Genomic DNA, 20,054 nt, shown 5'->3' with positions numbered 1-20,054 from the left:
TTGCATGGCATTTCCGTGGCTTGACATCAATGTTCAGAACCTCTGAAACACTTCACAAATAAATTACCTGTATTAACTTGTGAACTAGACACAAGTGCTTCATTTCTTGTAAAAGAGCATCCTTTGTGAATGTCATATAGTGGTACACATTGACACATTGTTTTCTATAACCCATCTTAATTCATCCTGTTTATAGTTGTGAAACATGCAGTGTTCAAAATTTTATTTGTTCGTTGTGTATAGAGCATAGTGGAAGTTTAAAACGTAGCTACATTTTGTTGGAAGCTATAGAAAATTAATGTTTGTTTCCTCTGCAGGACTCTGGTAATGATAGTCCACAAGACTCTGCTTCTGAGTCTGAAAGGAATTCTGGGTCAGCATCTGAAAATGAATCAAAAAGTAGTGCCGGTTCGTCTAAATCTGGGTCTGGATCGAGATCGGACAGGTAAAGCCTCTAACTGTAAAGCTTTAAACTGTCAAATAATTTCATTTATGCAATACATTATCTGTTTATGTCAACAAAATGGTAATAAAAATTACTTTTCTCTTTTAGTTGTTCGCAGTCATCAAAATCAGGTTCAGGTAGTGGCAGTGGGTCAGAATCGGAGAAATCTGGCTCTGAAAAAGATTTTAGTTGCGAGAAGGTTACCATCAAGAAGGAAGAAGCCAGTGACATTAAGCAGGTAACGAAGAGAAGCTCAAGATCGAGAAACAGCTCAGAGGTAGGCGATACAGTCGAAAGGTTTTGTGTGGCCTTCCTCTGTGAAATTATAGTGTTAAAAAAAACTCCATTTTTGTATCGACTTACAGTTTGTTTCAAAATCAGATAGCAGATTAAACGACAAGGACACATTACTAAACAAGAATGTTTCTGTCTACATTCCTGTTCATTATCCAAGTTTAATATGTATTTCAAGTCCAAGTCTAGCATCTCAGATTTTTATTATTTTTTTGTGCAACAGAAAAGCTCATTCCACTTGTCCATCCTTAATGCTAATTTTTAATTTGAGAACATATTATATAATCCTATTCAAAGAAATTCTTTCTATCCAGAAACTAAGAAGTCCATTTTAATTTGCCTGTGCCCCATCCATGCATAGTTAATAAAACGATGAACTAACAATTTCAAAACCAAAGACGTCCAACCGCTTGTCGTGTACTGATGTTTTCATCACTCTTTAACCACCTTCCACAGATGCTCACGACAGTGGCATGTGAACAGCTGACCAGCTTCATTAGTGCTGGTCCATAACAATCAGCCCGCTGTCAAAGTTACTTATGTCGGTGGATTTCCCAATTTGTGGTCTGTATTGTCACTAAAATGTGTGTCTATTCATCTCTGCTCCTCTTACACTTTCATTACTGAGTCACATGCTTGCAGTGCCACCAGATGGCATCCATCCCCACAGTGGCAATGTCGTAATGTTTTGGCTAATCAGTGTAAGTGACTTGAAACCTCCCATCCATCCATCCATCAGTTTTCTTATATGGGTAGAAATTGGTACAGTGTTTCACATGTACTTGTAGCCATTGTTACCTTTACTGTTGTTTTTGCACTTGCCAAATTCCATGGAGCTATGGGATGTATGTCTTTACTGACCCTCCATTATTATTAGGTTGTCTGATTCCAGACTGTTGTTGGTTAAGTTGTGAACATGTGCTTTATTGGTGTTTCATTTGAGTAAATACAGAGCCTTATTCTTCAATATAAGAAGTTAATTGGAAGTGCCTATGAGTAGTGAATGGTCTCAAAGAATAGTATAGTGACAGCTGTCAACAAGCAAACAAGAAAATTCAATTTCAGGAAGTAATTTTTAACAGGACATCTTTCTTTTGCCTTTGTGGGGATCAGTATGTCATACAGCAATATTCCTAACTCATTCATTTTGATTGTACTTGTGTGCCTAGAGGCATTTATTTTACTGTACTTCACTGGGTTCATGTCTTCTGATGTTCAGAGAATATTCCAGTTTTCACTACAGAATGATGAAAATTAGACAAATAATCGCAACAGTAAAACAAAGAAAGAAAAAGCCAGATGTGAGTGGGAAACTGTGAGAGATAAAACTGAACAGAAAGCAGCAAAAAATTGAAGCTGGTGGAACTCGGGTACAAGTCGAACAATACAAAGAATTGAATGAACGTAAATCTAGGTGTAAAGAATGTTTCACAGACAATGAAAGGGAGAGTATTCTTTGAGAATTTTGGAATATGGATGATTATTGTAGACGTGAGTCATTTGACTATTCCAAAATCCGGACAACCGAATGTATGCAGAAGAGAAATTTTTTTAGTATTAAGTCTAGAAAGATAACCTCTGTCACTTGCATAAGTTGTCGTATAGTTATCTTTGTAGGAATAATAGATAACACTAGATGTATGTTCAGAATAACAAAAACAAATTAAACTTATTAAAATCAACAAAAATCAGTATTTATTAAGAGATTAGAGACACATCTTCATACAATACATACATACATACATATTTTCTTAAAATTACTAAAATACTGCAACCTTAATTGTGAAATACCTAACAAAAGTTTAATAAGACAGTGACTATAGTTTAATTTTGTTTAAAATATTTGGTAATTGTCATTTGATGTAAACAGTTTTTTCGTACTTGAAAATTAACAAAATGACTTCTATGTTATCTCCATTAACAGATATCAGTCAGCGTAATAGTTGTTTTCTAAAAAGTCATTTTAATGTTTCAATAATACCTTGATCCATTGGGATGGCAGAGGTGGTGCGGGCAGGTAATGCCAGCACCATATCCGTGCATGCATGGACTAGACTGCAAAGATATTTGCTCACAGTTGACAATTCAGATTATCACAAACTTGTACAACTGAGGTCTGGGTAATCGAGCCTCCACCAACATTATCATCACTCTGGCAAAGCAGGCAGAAAGAAAGACAGTAGGAGATACAAACAAGCAGAAAATGAGATACTTAACCCACAAGTATCACCCATTAATCTGTGGACAAAATGCTTCTTATTTGTAAAGCATATTGTATGAACAGTTTTGGTATTAGTAAGAAGTTTGTAATCACTATTGTTAAAACTGCTTTGTTCATTCTCTAGTTTTATTGATGACAACAACAGGGAGAGAGACCTGCACAAAAACAAACATGCTGATTCAAAAATCAGATATACCAGGCTGCTCATTTTCTTGATATTATAGTACAAAAGCCAGTATACAGGAAAATCTTTGACAAAAAGGTACTTTCCACGTCACTAGATCCTGTCTGAAATATGTGCAGGGTACACCCATGATGTAATGATCATGGTGAAAGAACCTTATGGAAAAAAAATTTGAAGTGGATAGAGTTACTGAAGAAAATGTGGCGGATCTTCTTTGCAAGAAAAGTTTGGAAATTCTATGTGACTTTAAAAGGATTGACATGTCATGAAAGAAACTGATTACAATACACTGAAGCCTTTTTTGAGTTAGGGATCCTCCTCACTAGTTAGAAGAAGAAAAAATGTTGTTGTTATGCAATCGCTAATTCCTGGTGTATTCCATTTGCATTACCTTAACATAATATTAACTGGTGTCATCAGGAATGCTCTCCCAGGTGACACACCAGAAAACACCATCAGGCTAGCATCCACGAAAAATGAAAGTTTGAACAAAGTATCGAGAGCACTATTATGAATTTAACCTACATAAAAAGGTACATACCAGAGGATTTCAAAGCATTATTGGCTTGTGGTTTTTGGACTGCTTTTCATAATGTTATTAGGCTTCTTCCAGATGTGAGTAGTATAAAAATAATTTAAAATCTTCGTCTTCTCTTTAATGTAGTATAGTGTCAGTAAGGTACAGTCACGTTCTTATTTTAAAGACTTGCATTATTTCTGAAAATGGTATAAGTCCCCATAGATTTGGTGCAAAGGTACAAGTCACAACTGAAGGCGCTCAAACCATATTCTTCAAAAAGTTTCTGTTTTAGGAGATGAGTGATATACTGAACTGTGCAAATGGAATTTATAAAACTATACCACAGAGCAAACAAAATGAAAACTCTTCCATTACAATTTAGTAAGATGTCATTTGAACTTTTTGTCTCCTGTAAATTTGTGGAAAGTTAGGTTTATGCACTTCTGATTGCAATAGCTCATCCTGCTATCCATTTCTCATTTCTTCCCTATCTTCTCTCTTATCTGCACTTCGTTCTAATATACATAAATTTTTTATTAATGGAACAGCTATCTATCACAAATTTTAATCCATTTAATTTATTTATCTGTGATCCATATCAAGGTCTGCAAACTCAGCACACGCTGCATACACTCCGAGTCCAATATAATTCAGTAATGACTAACTTTTACAAAATCTTGTTGTTAATGTAGAAATGCTGATGATTTAGAGCAAAACTGGCACTCTCAGTGCAGATAATGTTTGTCCAGTTACCGTACCTATGAAATAGGCCATAAGTCAGTTGTCGTTAGCCATTCTTGTACTTTGTTTCTCCTAGTGTAGTGGTAGTCTGTTGTGAAGTTGACTAGTGCATAGTACCCATAAGTCAGTTGACACTAGCAGTTTGAAGTTATGTTGTCTATTGTTACCTGAGAAACAATGAATAGAAAGACAACCACAGAACAGTGTGTATTTGTATTACAAATAAGGTGGAAACATGGCAATTAGAGTAATGTTTCTGATTAGTTCGTGGAACATTTTCCAAACATCCAACCTCCGTCTCAACGAAGATTTGAAGAGACTGGGTCGATAGTGGAGCTTCCTTGTTCAGGTAGACTAAAGTTTGTTACTACAGAAGAGAATCTTAACATGCAATGCTTTTTGCTGACGCTGACTAAATCCCAAACAAAAGTGTCCAAAGAGTATGGAATAGCAAAAACAAGTCTACAAAGAACTAAGAAAAGGCTGAAATTTACGCATACTGCACTCTTCAGTACCTAAATGTAGATGATCTGTAAAGGTGTATGGAATTCTGCGAGTTGTACACAGTCCAACAAGAAGCCAATCCCACTTATTACAGAAGTATTCTTTGGAGAGCCAATGTGAATTTTAGGGCAAATGGCAGAATGAACAGTCACAACTGTGTCCACTGGGATTCTACAAATCATTATGTAGCAATGGAGACAGAGTTAAACTCTCCTGGAGAGACTGTATGGGTGGGGATTGTCGGCAGTGGGGTGATCAGGCATTATTTTTTAACAGTATTTTCAGTCCTGTAAATTACCTAGATATGCTTCAGGTTGTTAGAACTAGAAAGTTGTCTGCTTATTGAGCATCTCCAGCCAGTTAAGGAAAAGTTTATGAGGCAAAAAGATCAAGCACCCCTGCCTTATGGAGTAATTGTGAGACTTTCTCAATGAAAATTGTGATGAATGGATTGCTGTTGGGGTACTGTGCTATTGAATGAACACCATGATCCCTAAATTTCACACCCATGGATTTTTCAGTCTGGGGAATACTAAAACATGAGTTTTATTCAATCAGAATTCATGTTGTTGAGCATTTGAAGAAATGAATCCAGTCAGAATTTGAAAACCTACAGTCCCGAAAGATTTGTGATAAAATTTGCAAATCAGCGTTGAAATGACAGTAATTTAGAAGCGAAGGTAACATCCCAACAAAATTATTTACATTCTACTAGCACTTTCTATTGCCACATTTGTAATGGAATGGCATAATTTCCACTGTAAATGTGAATTGTCACTCCAAAGCACTAGCCATTCTGTATTAATGACAATGTACTACTTACGTTAGTCAGAGCCTGAAATCCATCACAAATGAACAAGTTTCAGCACAATAATATTTGTGACTGGTAACAATATTTTTATACTTTTTCCTTGGGCTTTTTCTTACATCATGTAATACTTTCATTTACCTTTTTCAATATGCATACAAAAAGTTTTATTTAGAGACTGTTGAGTGTTTATATGTATACGTGTATGTATCTGTTACTTTTTCAGTGCTGGGAAGACAATCCAGATGTATATGGAATAAGAAGATCAGGGCGTTTCCGAAAGGAACCTGAGAGATTAAATGCAGCTGAAAGTGATTCCAGTGACAAGGGGAAGAAAAAGTCTACAGTTAAACGGTCTTCAAAGAAGTATGTTGTAGGAACATTTCTACTGTAGTTTTGTCTCTACCATGCTGCATTGTACATACTCATGTATAAAATTAGATTGTTCCATTCTAAAAATAATCATTCATAAAAAAAAACCTTTAATTTCCATGAAACTTGTCGAAAAGAATTGCCCTTAACTGAATTTCTTTATATTCATTAGAGGCATACTACCGTTATAGTCAAGCACACTAACATACATTTGTACAGGGGCACTCAACTTAGAGGTGGTGAAAGAAATTTTCACCATCAGGGTTGGACCAGTAAGGGCAGGAGAGTTGTGGAGAAAAGTTCCTGATCACCAGAATTTGCTTCACTATTCAGGGTTAAATTCCAAATGTTCCCACTGTGTCATGATGGGGGCCATGTGATATTGTGTATGGTGATTCATCCATGGGATGGGGACATTACAGTTGGTGACCATTTGGTGCAGAGTTCCACCTTATCCTTTCTCTCTCTCATTTCAGCTGCACTGACACAACACATACTCCACACACACTACTCACAGTTACCAAAACTTAACAGAATAATCTAGGGCATAACTCTCAGTTTGTGAGGGAAAGATGACATGGTGTGTGAAGAAAGAAAATCTATTCATCAAGTGGCTGAACTTACCACTCAGGGTTTCATAGTTATAATGGCATAATGCCAACACTTGAAGTTTCATGGCACCTTTTGTAGTGTTTACACTTCAGCTCTCATGCACTGCAAATTCATCTGAACTTGACAGTCTTGTAGTTTCCATACTAGAGGATGCTGGAGTACATTAACAGGATATACTTGTGGTAATGTATGACATCAATAACAATACTTTAGGAGCCAAAAATGAAGGTATAGTTGCTTTGTAATCAATGGCAAATATATCAAAACAGTAACTACAGTTGAGTGAGGAAGGTCCTTGTGCTCCATAACAAATACTTGACAGTTGACAAACCCAATTTCCAGTACCATAGAAACCACAAAAATAAAATATTTTCCTCCAGATGTACTTCAAACTAAGATGTTCGGAGTTGTAGGAGTCTTCCCTCTGGTATTCTGTTACAGTATCATAAACCATAAAAATCTAGTCAGTGTGTCCCACTCCACTCGCTTGCTTGTACATTTCCTTGCTAAATAACTTCTGATTTATATCTACTCCATGATGGTATTCCTGTTTTCACTATCTGTTTCCATCTTGGGCATCACCACCATATTTCTGAGTGCAGAATTGGAAAAAAGAAACACCTGATATGAACAATTGCCACTTAGAAATATATGTCAGCAGTATTTGCACAGGTACTATTGCATACATGTAGTGGACTGCCTGTGGTTTGACAATTAAGGAGTGGGGCATCCCACACGAATACTGCAGGACAACTTCTGTACCTCAGCTGCTAGCCAGCTGGAGGCTGTGGAGAACCAGTCTCACAGAAATCAAGAGCTTAAGACTGTTTCTTTCATTGAAGATGTTTTGTATACTCAGGAGAGTCTCAAATGGCATGAAAATCTATTATTCCTTAAAACTACTGTTCCAAGTCACAGACATTTTGTTGAGGAATTCTTTCATGCCGAGTGCAATAAATGTTCACAGGAACTAATCAGTGCGAGTAGAATGTGTTCGAGATACCACTGGGGATAATGACAGCTGTTTGCTAATACTCTCTATAGCAGTAGTGCACTGAAAAGGATGTAAGCAACAGCAGGTCATACATGTGCCCCAAAATTCATCGGCATTTAAGGAAAGACAGTAATTTTATTTTTTTCGTATGTATTTCAAAGTACGCACACTGGGAACTATTCATTGTTCTGGTAGGACCAGAAGTATTAAGTTAGACAAGCTGAATAAAGTATCTCACTGCACATCTGTTGGCTTCTGGTTTCAACAGTTCTAGCTGCCCATTGCTGTTCCACATATTCCTGATTTTTGCAAGATCTATCTTTCCTGTCTTTCACATAATTCAGTGACCTGTATGTCAAGTGCCGCTTGTATAACCATTGCGCTCCGGTATATTAATTCTGAGTATATGTAATGCTTAGTCATCTTTTTGATGCAGCTGCTCATCATTTGCTTGGCAACTCTGAAACAGGCATGTTGAGGTTGTGCACAGTTAACTTGAGAGCTCAGATGACAAGCTTTCAGTGAAATCTTCGGTCTTTGTGACTTAGATGTGGAACTGGAATGGTAGAGAAATAGTCTGAAGGTGGTTTGATGAACTGCCTGCCATGCATTTCAGCATGAATTACAAAGTAGTCATGTAAGTGTGAAAGATTAAAATAAAGTATGGCACTTTTTTTACTTTTTCCTACGAAGTTACTCTCTTCCTTTGTGCAGCATATTTTGTTAGAACAATGAATGTTAGTGTGTGACAAATTTTCTTACCCATGCCTGGCAGCTCTCTCTCTCTCTCTCTCTCTCTCTCTCTCTCTCTCTCTCTCTCTCTCTCTCTCTCGCACGCATGTGTTATACACAAACACTCCATAAGAGTTAAACAAGATGGCATTGTGTGCATCAAGAATACAAAGGGCACACCTTTGCAGTGTTAGGAACAATTTAAGCTGTAATAATTTGAAGGCTTGCTGTATTTCATTTCCTATTTATAATGATATGCAGTAGGTTGAAAATGAGCAGTTGTATAAGTCGTTAATTGTCCAGCATCACTGGTGGTGACTGTTGATAGTTTTGTTGTCTAATTTGGCAAAAACTTTTTTGTTCCTTGTAAAATCAAATGCCTTGATTTGGAGAATTTGAAGTATTCATTGTCTGGCTATGCATTCGGTTATAATCCTGGAGTCATAAGTGAGAGAAAGTATTTCGTATCTTAAGCCAGCTATCTTTAAGTAGACTTTCCTGAATCATACCAATCATCATTGTGAAATATTAAGAGAACAGTAAACCCAGAAATGAAAACTGACCTGACAAATAATTGCTGATATTGTCAGTTTTTTTTAGAATATTATCTCCACATTTATGAATAGCATGTGTAGTCTTCACTGTTCTTATTGTTGGAGTACTAAATGTTCCTCTGAACATAATGATTTTCTTTGCAGCTCCAATACGTGGAATTCTGATACCTCAGAGTCTGAAGATGAAGGCGTGCCACCTCCTAGGAGCAAACCACCTTCAAGGAAGGGAAAGACAAGACCCGTGCGTCATAAACCTGAAGGAAAGAAGTCTTCACGTAGGAAATACAGTGAGACTTCGGATGAATCAAGTTTTAATACAGATGAAGATGCTGAGAACCAAAGGCAAGTTCAAAAATTACTACAGTCTTCAATAACAAAAGACATCTTAAGCAAATTTGATTAAAATTATTTAAGCAATCTTTACTACTAATCCCAAGAGGAGCAAAGCTTACAATTTAATTTGGGAAAAGCATAAAATATTCATATCAAAATAATTTTGAATTGCTGTCAAGACACTGAAAGTGTGTTTGATTAGCTTCAAAATGAGTGGGTAAAGATAAATTCTGTGTCGCAAGCCTGTGACCAGACTATTGACCTTACTGCAGGTACAGTGCAGCCTTTCTATTTGCTGCTGTGCTAGGAGGGCATTGTGTGGTGGGCCCCACACCCTGGTTGCCTTTTATTCTCAGGAAAGATTCCTGATACTTTGACAGCAGAGTAAGTGGATTTGGGACTGTCACGGAGGGTAGTTAATCTTCCTTGCTTTACATTAGTACTTATTTGTCTATTTATCATGATAAAGTGCTGTTTCACTGTGTTAGCTCTTACATTCTATGCAGGATCTGGATAACAGGAATGAGTAGAGTTAGCACGAAGTGAATTACAAGAAGAGTTAGAACTATAGAAATTTCATAATTCAGTGTACCTGCACTAACAGTAATTTACCACAAGAGTAATTTGTGTTTGCAATGATAAATTAAGTGTCACCAAATTAAAACACATGTCTGTAATCCTCGTATCCTGCCGTATTCTAAGTTGAAGTTGTAATATGTACAGGCATACCAACAGAAGAGCAGCGACTGGTGTAAGCTACAAAGAAGAAACCGAAGATGAGAAAACAGATTCAGAAGATCTAGTTGAAGTTGACTGGACAGAGCCTGCTGTTCCAGCAGAACCTGACAACGCTGAAACTATTGAAAAAGTGTTGGCGTGGAGGAGAGGTAAAAAGGGAGGTATGTCATCATTTAAATTCATAACATTGCCTTCTCTAACCACAAAATTTGCATTGCATATCTTTAGTTTCTCCTTTCCGAAAAAAAGATCAGTATGCAGCCTTAAAATTCAGATGTAGTAATCAATATAATGGCTATTTTTTCCATACCTAGTTACTGGCAATATGACGACTGTATATGCTGTGGAAGAGAATGGTGACCCCAACAAAGACTTTGATCCTACTGATTTGGAGAATAGTGAATTACAGTACTTGATAAAATGGAAAGGTTGGTCGCATATTCATAACACATGGGAATCAGAAGAATCATTAAAAAGTCAAAAGGTATGTTGGTTTTCTGGCACAATTTGAAATCAAACAATGGAAAGTCCAGGTTGGAATATCAACAATATTATGAAAAAGATAGACTGCTAATCACCATAAAGATGACACATTGAGTTGCAGACGGACACAACAAAAAGACTGTTACATATTGAGCTTTCGTTTCAAGCCTTCTTCAGAATAGAAAATGCACACACATTCACACAAGCAAGCCTACCTCATGCACACATAACCGCTTTCTCTGACCACTCTCGCTACGTGTGTAAGGTGGGCTTGCTTTGTGTGTGTGTGTGTGTGTGTGTGTGTGTGTGTGTGTGTGTGTGTGTGTGTGTGTGTGTGCGGCTGAAATCTCAGTGTTTAATAGTCTTTTTCATTGTGCCTGTCTCCAACTCAATGTGTCATCTTTATGGTGAGCAGCAATCTATCTTTATCATAATATTGATAATGTGAAATCATTCATGTAAATCCGACAATATTGTTGCTGCCTAAATTTGCTGCACTGTATGTGCCATATTTGTTTTTCCAACAGGGTTATGTTTGCTACCTTCTTTTTATAGGTGAAAGGAATAAAAAAGCTAGAGAACTATATTAAACGTGAAGAAGAATTGTCAATATGGAAAGAGCATGCAACCCCTGAGGATATTGAATACTTTGATTGCCAAATGGAACTTATGAGTGAACTTCTGAAAAGTTATAATAATGTGGAGAGGATTATAGGTAGGTCTTCCTGAGCATTGCCTTAGTTATACTTCAGTAATTAATAATCATTCTTCCAGACATCTGACACACACACACACACACACACACACACACACACACACACACACACACACATATTCTCTCTCTCTCTCTCTCTTCCTCTCTCCCTCTCCTCCCCCCCCCCCCTCTCCCTCCCTCCCCATTGGATTTACTTCACCTTGCCATTTATCACATATTCATGTACTGTGAATTGTGTAAGAGAAGTCATGTGATCAACTTTGCATCGCAGCATACCAAATTTCCTCATACATTTCACAGATATCAAACACACATTTTGAGTGTTGGTGAAAAAGCCTGGATGTATGTATTTTATGATTGATTGGGACTCGCCAAATAGAAGTGGCATAGAACAAAAGATATGAAGCTGCATAGTGAGCAATCAGGTTAGTCGAGTTGTGAGCATCTTTAAGAAGCAGTAAAGGATATCAAGGAGAAATTTTGGAAGGAAACTGAAGTTCGTAGGGAAATAAATAGGAACTTTTATGTCTGCCAATGACGTTGTACAAATGAAATGGAGGGCTCTTGAAAAGAGGTTGTAAGATCAATCAAAACCAAAGTAAAATGAGGGTAACAGAATGTAGTCGAATTGAACTGGGCAGATGGAGGATATTACATTACAAAGTTACATGCTAAAAGTAGCAGAGGCGTTTTGCTATTTGGGATGCTAAATAATTGACAATGACCAAAGTCAAGAAGGTATAATAAGCAGACCCCCAACAACAAGAAAAGAATTTCTGAAAAAGAGAAATTTGTTAATGTCTAATATAAATTTAAGTTTTAGGAAGTCTTTCTGAAGATATTTGTCTGGAGTGAAGCTTTGTACAGAAATGCAATGCAGAAATGAAGAAAATAGAAACTTTTGATGTGTAGTGCTACAGAAGGCTGCTGGAGATTATCATATATTGAATAAGTAATACATTGGCTGCAGATTTCTGGACCTGCATTATCGGGTGGGCTATTGGTCTCCCCTTGATAGATTATGGCTGTACTACACAAAGGAAACAGCTACTTGGGTAGCATAGTACTTGTGGAGTGCACATGTGGGATTTTTAGGCAAGATGGTAGTAGATCACTTGTCAGACAACACACAGATGGAGAAATAGAACCACATTAAGAGTACTGACACTTCAACTGTCAAAATTTTTATCAGTAAATTATCGAAATATTAATAACGAAATTCCCGAGTTTACTGTCTTCCAGAAATTTCTCTTTGCTGAAATTATTTTCAGGACCAAGAGCTCCCTGAAACCCTAAGTAGAAGGTATTTAACTATTCATGGATGTATATTGCAAAGACAGATAAGACACCATGGAGGGGGAGGGTTCATTGCAGTTGACAAAAATATTGAATTTGATTGTGAGCGCGAAGTTATCTGGTCACATATAACAGGTCCAGGTGAATTCAAATTAATTGATAGATGTTTTTACAGGACACGGGATCCCACTGTGACAATTTTAGAGTCATTCAAAGAAAGTCTGTGATCAGTAACACAGAAATACCTAGACCATGCAATATTAGTTGGAGGCGACTGTAACCTCCCAAGTGCAGTCTGGGGCATGTGTGGATACATTGCAAGGTTTACAGATAGCCAGTCTTGTGAAGTACCTTTGAACACAGTGTTACAAAAACTGTCTTGAGCAGGTAGTTCAAAAGCCCACACACACAATGCAAATGCGTTAGACCTTGCCACTGCAGAGAGGCCTGACCTTACCGACTGCTTCAATATAGAGACAGGGGTTAGCAACCATGATGTCATCATAGTGACTATTGTTACTAAAATTAATAAATCAATCAAGAAGGCAAGGAAAGTACTTCTGCCATAAAGAACAGACAAGCAGTTTTTGGCATCCCACTTGGACAGTGAATGAACATCATTTTGCTCCAATATGATGGAGAGGAATTATGGGTAAAGTGCAAATGGACTGTAAACTATGCTGTAGAGAAGTATGTGCCAAGTAAATGGATGAAGGACAGAAAAGACCCACCTTGATTTATGAAATTCGGGAAATGCTGAGGAAGTAAAGTCAGTTACGTACTCTGTTCAAAAGGGAACGCGCAAATGATGACCAGGCAAAGGAAGGTAGAAATTCATGCATCTGCAGAAGGGGAAAAAAAAAGTCACCGTATCTGGATGGAATGCCACTGTGGTTCTACAAAGAGTACTCTGCAGCACTGACCCAGTAGTTAGGTTGCATTTGTCAGGAATATCTCATTTAGTGCAAAGTGTCAAGTGATTGGAAAAAAGTATAGGTGACTGCTGAATATAAGAAGAGTAAAAGAACATACCTGCAAAATTAGAGACCAGTATCCTTGACAATGGTTTGCTGGAGAATTTGAACATATTCCGAGTTTGAATATGATAAATTTTCTTGAGACCAAGAAGGTAATGCCCATGAATCAGCACGGTTTTAGAAAGCATCACACATGCTGAACTCAGCTCGCCTTTTTCTTACATGATATCCTGCAAACTATGGATGAAGGGCAACAGGCAGTTTCCATATTCCTAGATTTCCAAAAAGCATTTAACGAAGTGCCCAATGCAGGCTTTTAATGAAGGTACGAGCATATGGAATAGGTTCCCAGTAATGTGTAATAGGACAACATTTTTTTTCTATAAACATAAATGATCTGAATATAATAGAGGGAAACATTCCACGTGGGAAAAATATATCTAAAAACAAAGATGATGTAACTTACCAAACGGAAGCGTTGGTATTTTGATAGACACACAAACACACACACACAAAATTCAAGCTTTCGCAACCAACGGTTGCTTCATCAGGAAAGAGGGAAGGAGAGGGAAAGACGAAAAGATGTGGGTTTTAAGGGAGAGTGGATGTTGTGAGGGTGACATGGTATTAGAAGGTGGAAAGTGTAACATGAGGCTGAAATGAAAATGAAAATAAAAATATATGGGGAGAGATAAAGGTGAACTAGAAAGCAACTGGAGATCTGCTGTGAAAAAAGTCGAAAAAGTGTTGGTAAAAGCTGAGCTATGTTGATCCTGTGGTGAAATTGGGTTGGTAAACAACGATGTGCACAAAGGTTAGGTGGTAGTGTTGCCGCCAAAACACGTTAAAGGGCAGAGAAATTTGGGAAAATTTCGAAAAAACTGCGTGTAAATGAGGCTAACAATTGTCTGACGAAGAAATAATGACGTTAAAACCTGTGGGAAGCGGCTAAAAATGATCAGTGATGTGGGAAAAACAGAAATGGAAATAAAGCAAAAGTTGTTAGAACTAGCCGAAATGGTTGTTTAATAGGTGAAAGGAACTGTTTGTGAACTGGGAACGGTGGATTTTATAGCAGCGGTAGTGTTGAAAGCGGAAAAAAATTTTTTGGTTATGGTTTGGAAGTGGGTTACATATTATTGAGTATATATAGGCAAGATAAAATTGTATGGTGGATTACAGTAAAAGGAGAAGGTGAATACAAAGTGAAACTACTGGCACAAACAGAAAGATAAAGTAAGATGACAGAAAAGATTTCGAAATGCAACAGTGACAATAACAAACGTAATTGTTGGGTTCAAATTAATGATATGAATATAATAGAGGGAAACATTCCATGTGGGAAAAATATATCTAAAAACAAAGATGATGTAACTTACCAAACGAAAGCGTTGGTATGTTGATAGACACCATCCTTTCGTCTTTCCCTCTCCTTGCCTCTTTCCTGATGAAGCAACCGTTGGTTGTGAAAGCTTGAATTTTGTGTATGTGTTTGTGTTTGTTTGTGTGTGTATCAACATACCAACGCTTTCGTTTGGTAAGTTATATCATCTTTGTTTTTAAACATAAATGATCTGGAAGACAGGGTGAGCAACAATCTGCAGCCATTTTCTAATGATGCTGTGCTGTACGGGAGGATGTCGGTGTGAGTGACTGTAAAAGGATACAAGATGACGTAGACAAAATTGCTAGTTGACGTGATGAATGACAGCTAGCTCTAAATGTAGAAAAATGTAAGTTACAAGCAGACGAGTAGGAAAAACAAACTCATAATGTTCGAATACAGCATTAGTAGTGTTCTGCTTGACACAGACATGTCGATTAAATATCTCGGTATCCAACATACAGTGAGCTCACTGTGTGTTGGATCGGCAACTGCTAAGGTCACAAGAAAGGTTTTTCTGCAATTTCAAAAGTGAAGATATCTGTTGGAAGTAATTAGTACAGTATCCCAGTACATGTTACACCTCATAGAAAATGTTGTGTTGTCATGATTTGAGCCTACAAGGTTCGAATAGTCTGCACTGAAGATGGTCACACAGCGACTGAGATCAGTTTGTAAAATAAAGGATTTCAATCTTTACAGCTGTTGCTGCCAATTATCCAAAATATATTGACAATAATACGGTCGTGGTGCACACAATTCCGAATGGAATTAGACATAAAGAAATATAGGACTTGTACAGAGGAATATAGACTGTCATTTGTCCCTTGCTCTATTTGCAAGTGGAACAGGAACAGAAATGACCAGTTAGTGGTACAGTGTACCAACCTCCAAGTACTATACGGTGGCTTGCTGAGTATGTATGTAGTTGTAGATATTGAATTGAATTTGTGGGGAGGGGGGGGGGGGGGGGGGGGGGAGAATAGTTTATGGCACAACTTGACTAAAAGAAGGTATTGGTTGACTGCAAGTTTGAATGAGTGTAGGTTGCAGTATGTATCCAAAGATTAAGAAGTTTGCAGAGAATAGATTAGTGTGGAGAGCTGCATCAAATCAGTCTTTGGACTGAAGGCCACAACAGTTCACATAGGTATCAGGAAGGATATGATTCCTCGCCCAAGATCCCTGCTGACTATACACATTGACTGAATGGGGGCAGGTTCATCATCAGCACTTAAGGGGGACAAATAACCTCAGCTGAGAAGAGAGTCTTACTTGAAATGTTGACTGCAATGATTTATTATATTACCATTGAATAATAGAAGAATGTATTTCTAAAGAGAACTTGAGACACTGTGTGTGTGTGTGTGTGTGTGTGTGTGTGTGTGTGTGTGTGTGTTTGGGGCAGCTCTGAAGAAGGAATGTGTCTGATTGTCTGAAAGCTAAGAAATTGTATGCCTTTTCTACATGCCTGTCTACTGCTTAGCACTTCTTTTACTTGATATCTAGTAGTCTGTCCTTATAAATGTTTCATAGAAAGTAACTATATTAATTCAGGTGTTATTGGAAGTTGAAGTGTAAGGTATGTCTACACGCAGATGTAAATACCACACTGAATTCGCTTTCTGAGCAGTGTGCCCTGGAATGCCTTCTTGTGGCAAGGAAATTCTCAGTTGTCCAGATTTTAAATTGTATTTGATGTATTCTGCTTGTATTAAATTCTGTTCATGTGATGTGTCCTGCTTCGTGTTTAATTACAGTTGATCTACAGAAACATCTCCACCTGCTCTTGTTTGAGCCATTTTAATTCTTTTTCTCACCTTTATCCCCAAAAGATATAAAACTGCTTTTGAAAAGTCAATATTATGTTTTGAATGTTACTTCTAGTGATAGCAGAGCTCCACACTTGTTTGTTAAGTTTCAAACAACTGAGATGTAAAGGCATAGGCAAGAATTGAACATACTGAAGGATAAAATGTTCTCAGGCTGTGAATACTTTTAAAAAAATACATGAAAGTAGCAACAGGCTTAAGATGGTGTAGTGTAGTTAATTCAGAATATTTAAAGAAATAAATCTCGAATGTTGTATCCAGAACAGTTCGTTTAAATAAATATCTGTTATGACTCAAATGGTGGTACATGAAAAGGGTAAAGCTGTCGACAGCCCGAAAGCTGATTTGAACACTGCAAAGATTTCCACAGTAACAGACATTGCCAGATGTGAAAGAAATGATAAGTGAGGGACAAAGTCCTAGGACTGATCATGGATCAAACCCAAGACTTTTGGATCCATAGTCTGACACTTAACCACTGTGCCACCAAATCACATAACAAAAATATATATAATAACTCTTAGGCAGAGACGTTTAGAAGCCCTCAGCCATAAGCAGAGACTTCCTTGAGCATAACTCTGCTTAACTGTGTATGCATGTCGTACTAAACTTCAGGACCCTGACACGGTAGTGCACATTGGCAGGAGTGTTGGAGGCCCTTCTGCCATATATGAGCAGTTAGGACAGTGGAATTCTGACCCCAATGAAAGAATGTTGGAAGTAGTAGGATAAAGGAATAATGGGACTAGCTCTGGGTCTATTTCTATGCCGTAGCATTTCTTAAAATAAAATAAAATAGAATTCTACTTCTACTAATTTTATGTAGAAGCAAGAACTTGCAGAACTATGGGCCAAAAGAGATAAGTGATGTTGAAAGAAGAGTTACGTAAAATAAAGTTGGGTATAGAAGTGTAAATATAGCTAAAACCTGGAACAGAGCAGAAAGGAAATTAATGTGTGGAGTTCATAGGAAACAAGAAATTTGAAAACAGTATTACAGATGTAAAAGTAATCTCAAACAGGATAAACGAAACTGAAGTTCTAAAACTAAAAACAAGATATTTCATATATGTGATAGTGTTTGCATTCAGAATATGTTTTAACATTGTACAATTAATGTATATCAAACATATTGTACAGTAGTTTTGTAGGGCAGCTCTGCTACACTTCTTGTTGACGGGTGTGACCTTTGCTTTTTTTAATCACTGCCATAGCTTTTTGTTCGAGAAATCTAGAGTATATTGTGCTTAAGACAAGGTCAAACTCAGCTCCAAACTTGGTAAAGAATCTGGTAGAGATCCATCTGATCCTGAGCCTTTGTTAAATTTATAATCCTTCTGCAGTTTTCAGTTTTCATGGATCATTTGAAAACACCAGTGCTTCTGCTTTTGCTTTGCTTTCTTTAATTTCAGTTCCTGTGTCATCCATAAGTGTTGGGACATTATCTTGGTCACTGACTGCCTTTTCTTATGGTAGTTGTTAAAGGCTTCTCACATTACCCTTTTGACAGGCAAATGTGTTTTCTTTAGTATGTCTCTATCTGTATCTATATACTTTCATTCATATTGTACAGTATTTACTGTTTCTTAACAGAGACTGTATACCATGAAGGGTCCCTTCCATGATGAACTGTTGTATTACCTACGTATCTATCTCGTGCTTGGTTAACTAAATTTGAGTCACAGTTCTACACGCTCCTGCCCAGAGCTAAATATAATATAGTTCCTTCTTGAGATATGACATTACTATCCCTAATGTCTCTTTATATGCGGAATGAATTTTCACTCTGCAGTGGAGTGTGCTCCGATTTGAAACTTCGTGGCAGAGTAATACTGTCTGCTGAACCGAGACTGGAACCTGGGGGACTTTTGGTTTCTGTGTGCAAGTGTTCTCCTGACTGAGCGAGCCAAGCACGACTCCCGGCCCGCCATCACAACTTTACTTCTGCCAGTACTCAGTGCACACTTCGCTGGAGAGTGTAAATTCATTATGGAAACAATCCCCCAGGCTCTGGCTAAGCCATGTCTCCACAAAATCCTTTCTTCCAGGAGTGCTAGTCTCACAAAATATGCAGGAGAACTTTTGTGAAGTTTTGGAGGTAAGAGAGGAGGCACTGGCGGAAGTGAAAGCTGTTAGGAACGGTCGTGAATAGTGCTGGGATATAGCAGTGTGTAGAGCACTTGCCTGCAAATGGCACAGTTTCCAGGTTCGAGTCCCAGTCCCACATACAGTTTAAATCTGCCAGAAAGTCTCATTATATATTTCACTGATTTCATTCCCATCAATCTCATTCACTTCATTTCAGTGAAATTAAATCATTACATTAGTGTTATTGAATGGTGGAAGACACTGCATTAATACCTTGTTGTTAAGATTTAAAATTTGAATGGTTAGTTGATTTTGTTGCTACTGGTACATGCACCATTAGTATTAAATGACAGTGGTGATAACTGAGTCTTTAGGACACATGCAAGTGTTAAGACTAATAAAACGTAAGCTATTGCCAAGAATGATACAACCATTATTGGCATTATATAATTGTTTCAGATGGAAAGAGACAGGAGAAACATATAATGAGATAGAATTCTGTGGATCATTGACAAGTGAACACAACCGTGGTCTCTAAGCATGCAAAATTATTGAATATTGTAGCTTCCAAAATGTAAATTTTTTACCTGCAAACTTCTTATTTAAAGCCTATGTTGTTTTATACTTTAGCTGAGTTTCAGAAGCCAGAAGGAACACACCCAGATTATTTCATAAAATGGGAGAGTTTGCCTTATTCAGAGGCTACTTGGGAAGATGGGGCTCTTATTTCGAAAAAGTGGCCCAAGAAAATCAAAGAATTCAGAGAACGTGAGGAATCTAAAAGAACGCCATCAAAACATTGTCGAGTGCTGAAACATCGGCCCAAGTTTGTTCAAGTCAAAACTCAGCCTGAATACATGGGTGGTGATCAGGTAAGAAAATTCGAGTGAGAATGCTGTTTTTTAATAAAATAAAACTGGTAAATATCACACATTTGAAAACACCATAAAATGGAGTTGACGGTATCATATAATGATTGATATTGAATTGTTAGCTTTAAAAAAAAAAAAAGCAAGTTTTTATAATACTAAATACAAGTCTACAAAGTAGTGGAGAAACAAAAGTACACCACCGCCACCCCTACCCTACCCCCTTACCCCAATCCTACTAAAATTTGTGATCAACATTTTTTCTAAGGCAGTAGACATCAAGGAATAAAATATCACATACATTATCCAAATTATAGGCCATCAAGCTCTACGACATGATTGCTGCCATACTATTCTC

At 37.3% G+C, this 20,054-nt stretch overlaps 1 protein-coding gene across 1 annotated transcript in view; it reads left to right on the top strand.

The window, feature by feature from the left end:
- The first annotated feature begins 205 nt into the window (after positions 1-205).
- LOC126485047 (chromodomain-helicase-DNA-binding protein 1) overlaps positions 206-20,054 on the top strand; it is a 78,100-nt gene continuing 58,251 nt past the window's right edge. The window contains exons 1-9 of the mRNA XM_050108649.1: positions 206-232; positions 318-445; positions 554-722; positions 5,944-6,083; positions 9,126-9,323; positions 10,038-10,213; positions 10,367-10,536; positions 11,091-11,250; positions 19,458-19,699. Of these exons, the coding sequence (XP_049964606.1) occupies positions 206-232; positions 318-445; positions 554-722; positions 5,944-6,083; positions 9,126-9,323; positions 10,038-10,213; positions 10,367-10,536; positions 11,091-11,250; positions 19,458-19,699 (1,410 nt within the window). The remainder of the gene's footprint in view (positions 233-317; positions 446-553; positions 723-5,943; positions 6,084-9,125; positions 9,324-10,037; positions 10,214-10,366; positions 10,537-11,090; positions 11,251-19,457; positions 19,700-20,054) is intronic.

Source organism: Schistocerca serialis, chromosome 6, assembly GCF_023864345.2.
Source record: "Schistocerca serialis cubense isolate TAMUIC-IGC-003099 chromosome 6, iqSchSeri2.2, whole genome shotgun sequence".
In the NCBI taxonomy this organism is placed as follows: Eukaryota; Metazoa; Arthropoda; class Insecta; order Orthoptera; family Acrididae; genus Schistocerca; species Schistocerca serialis.
This window is presented reverse-complemented; position numbering and strand designations above follow the sequence as displayed.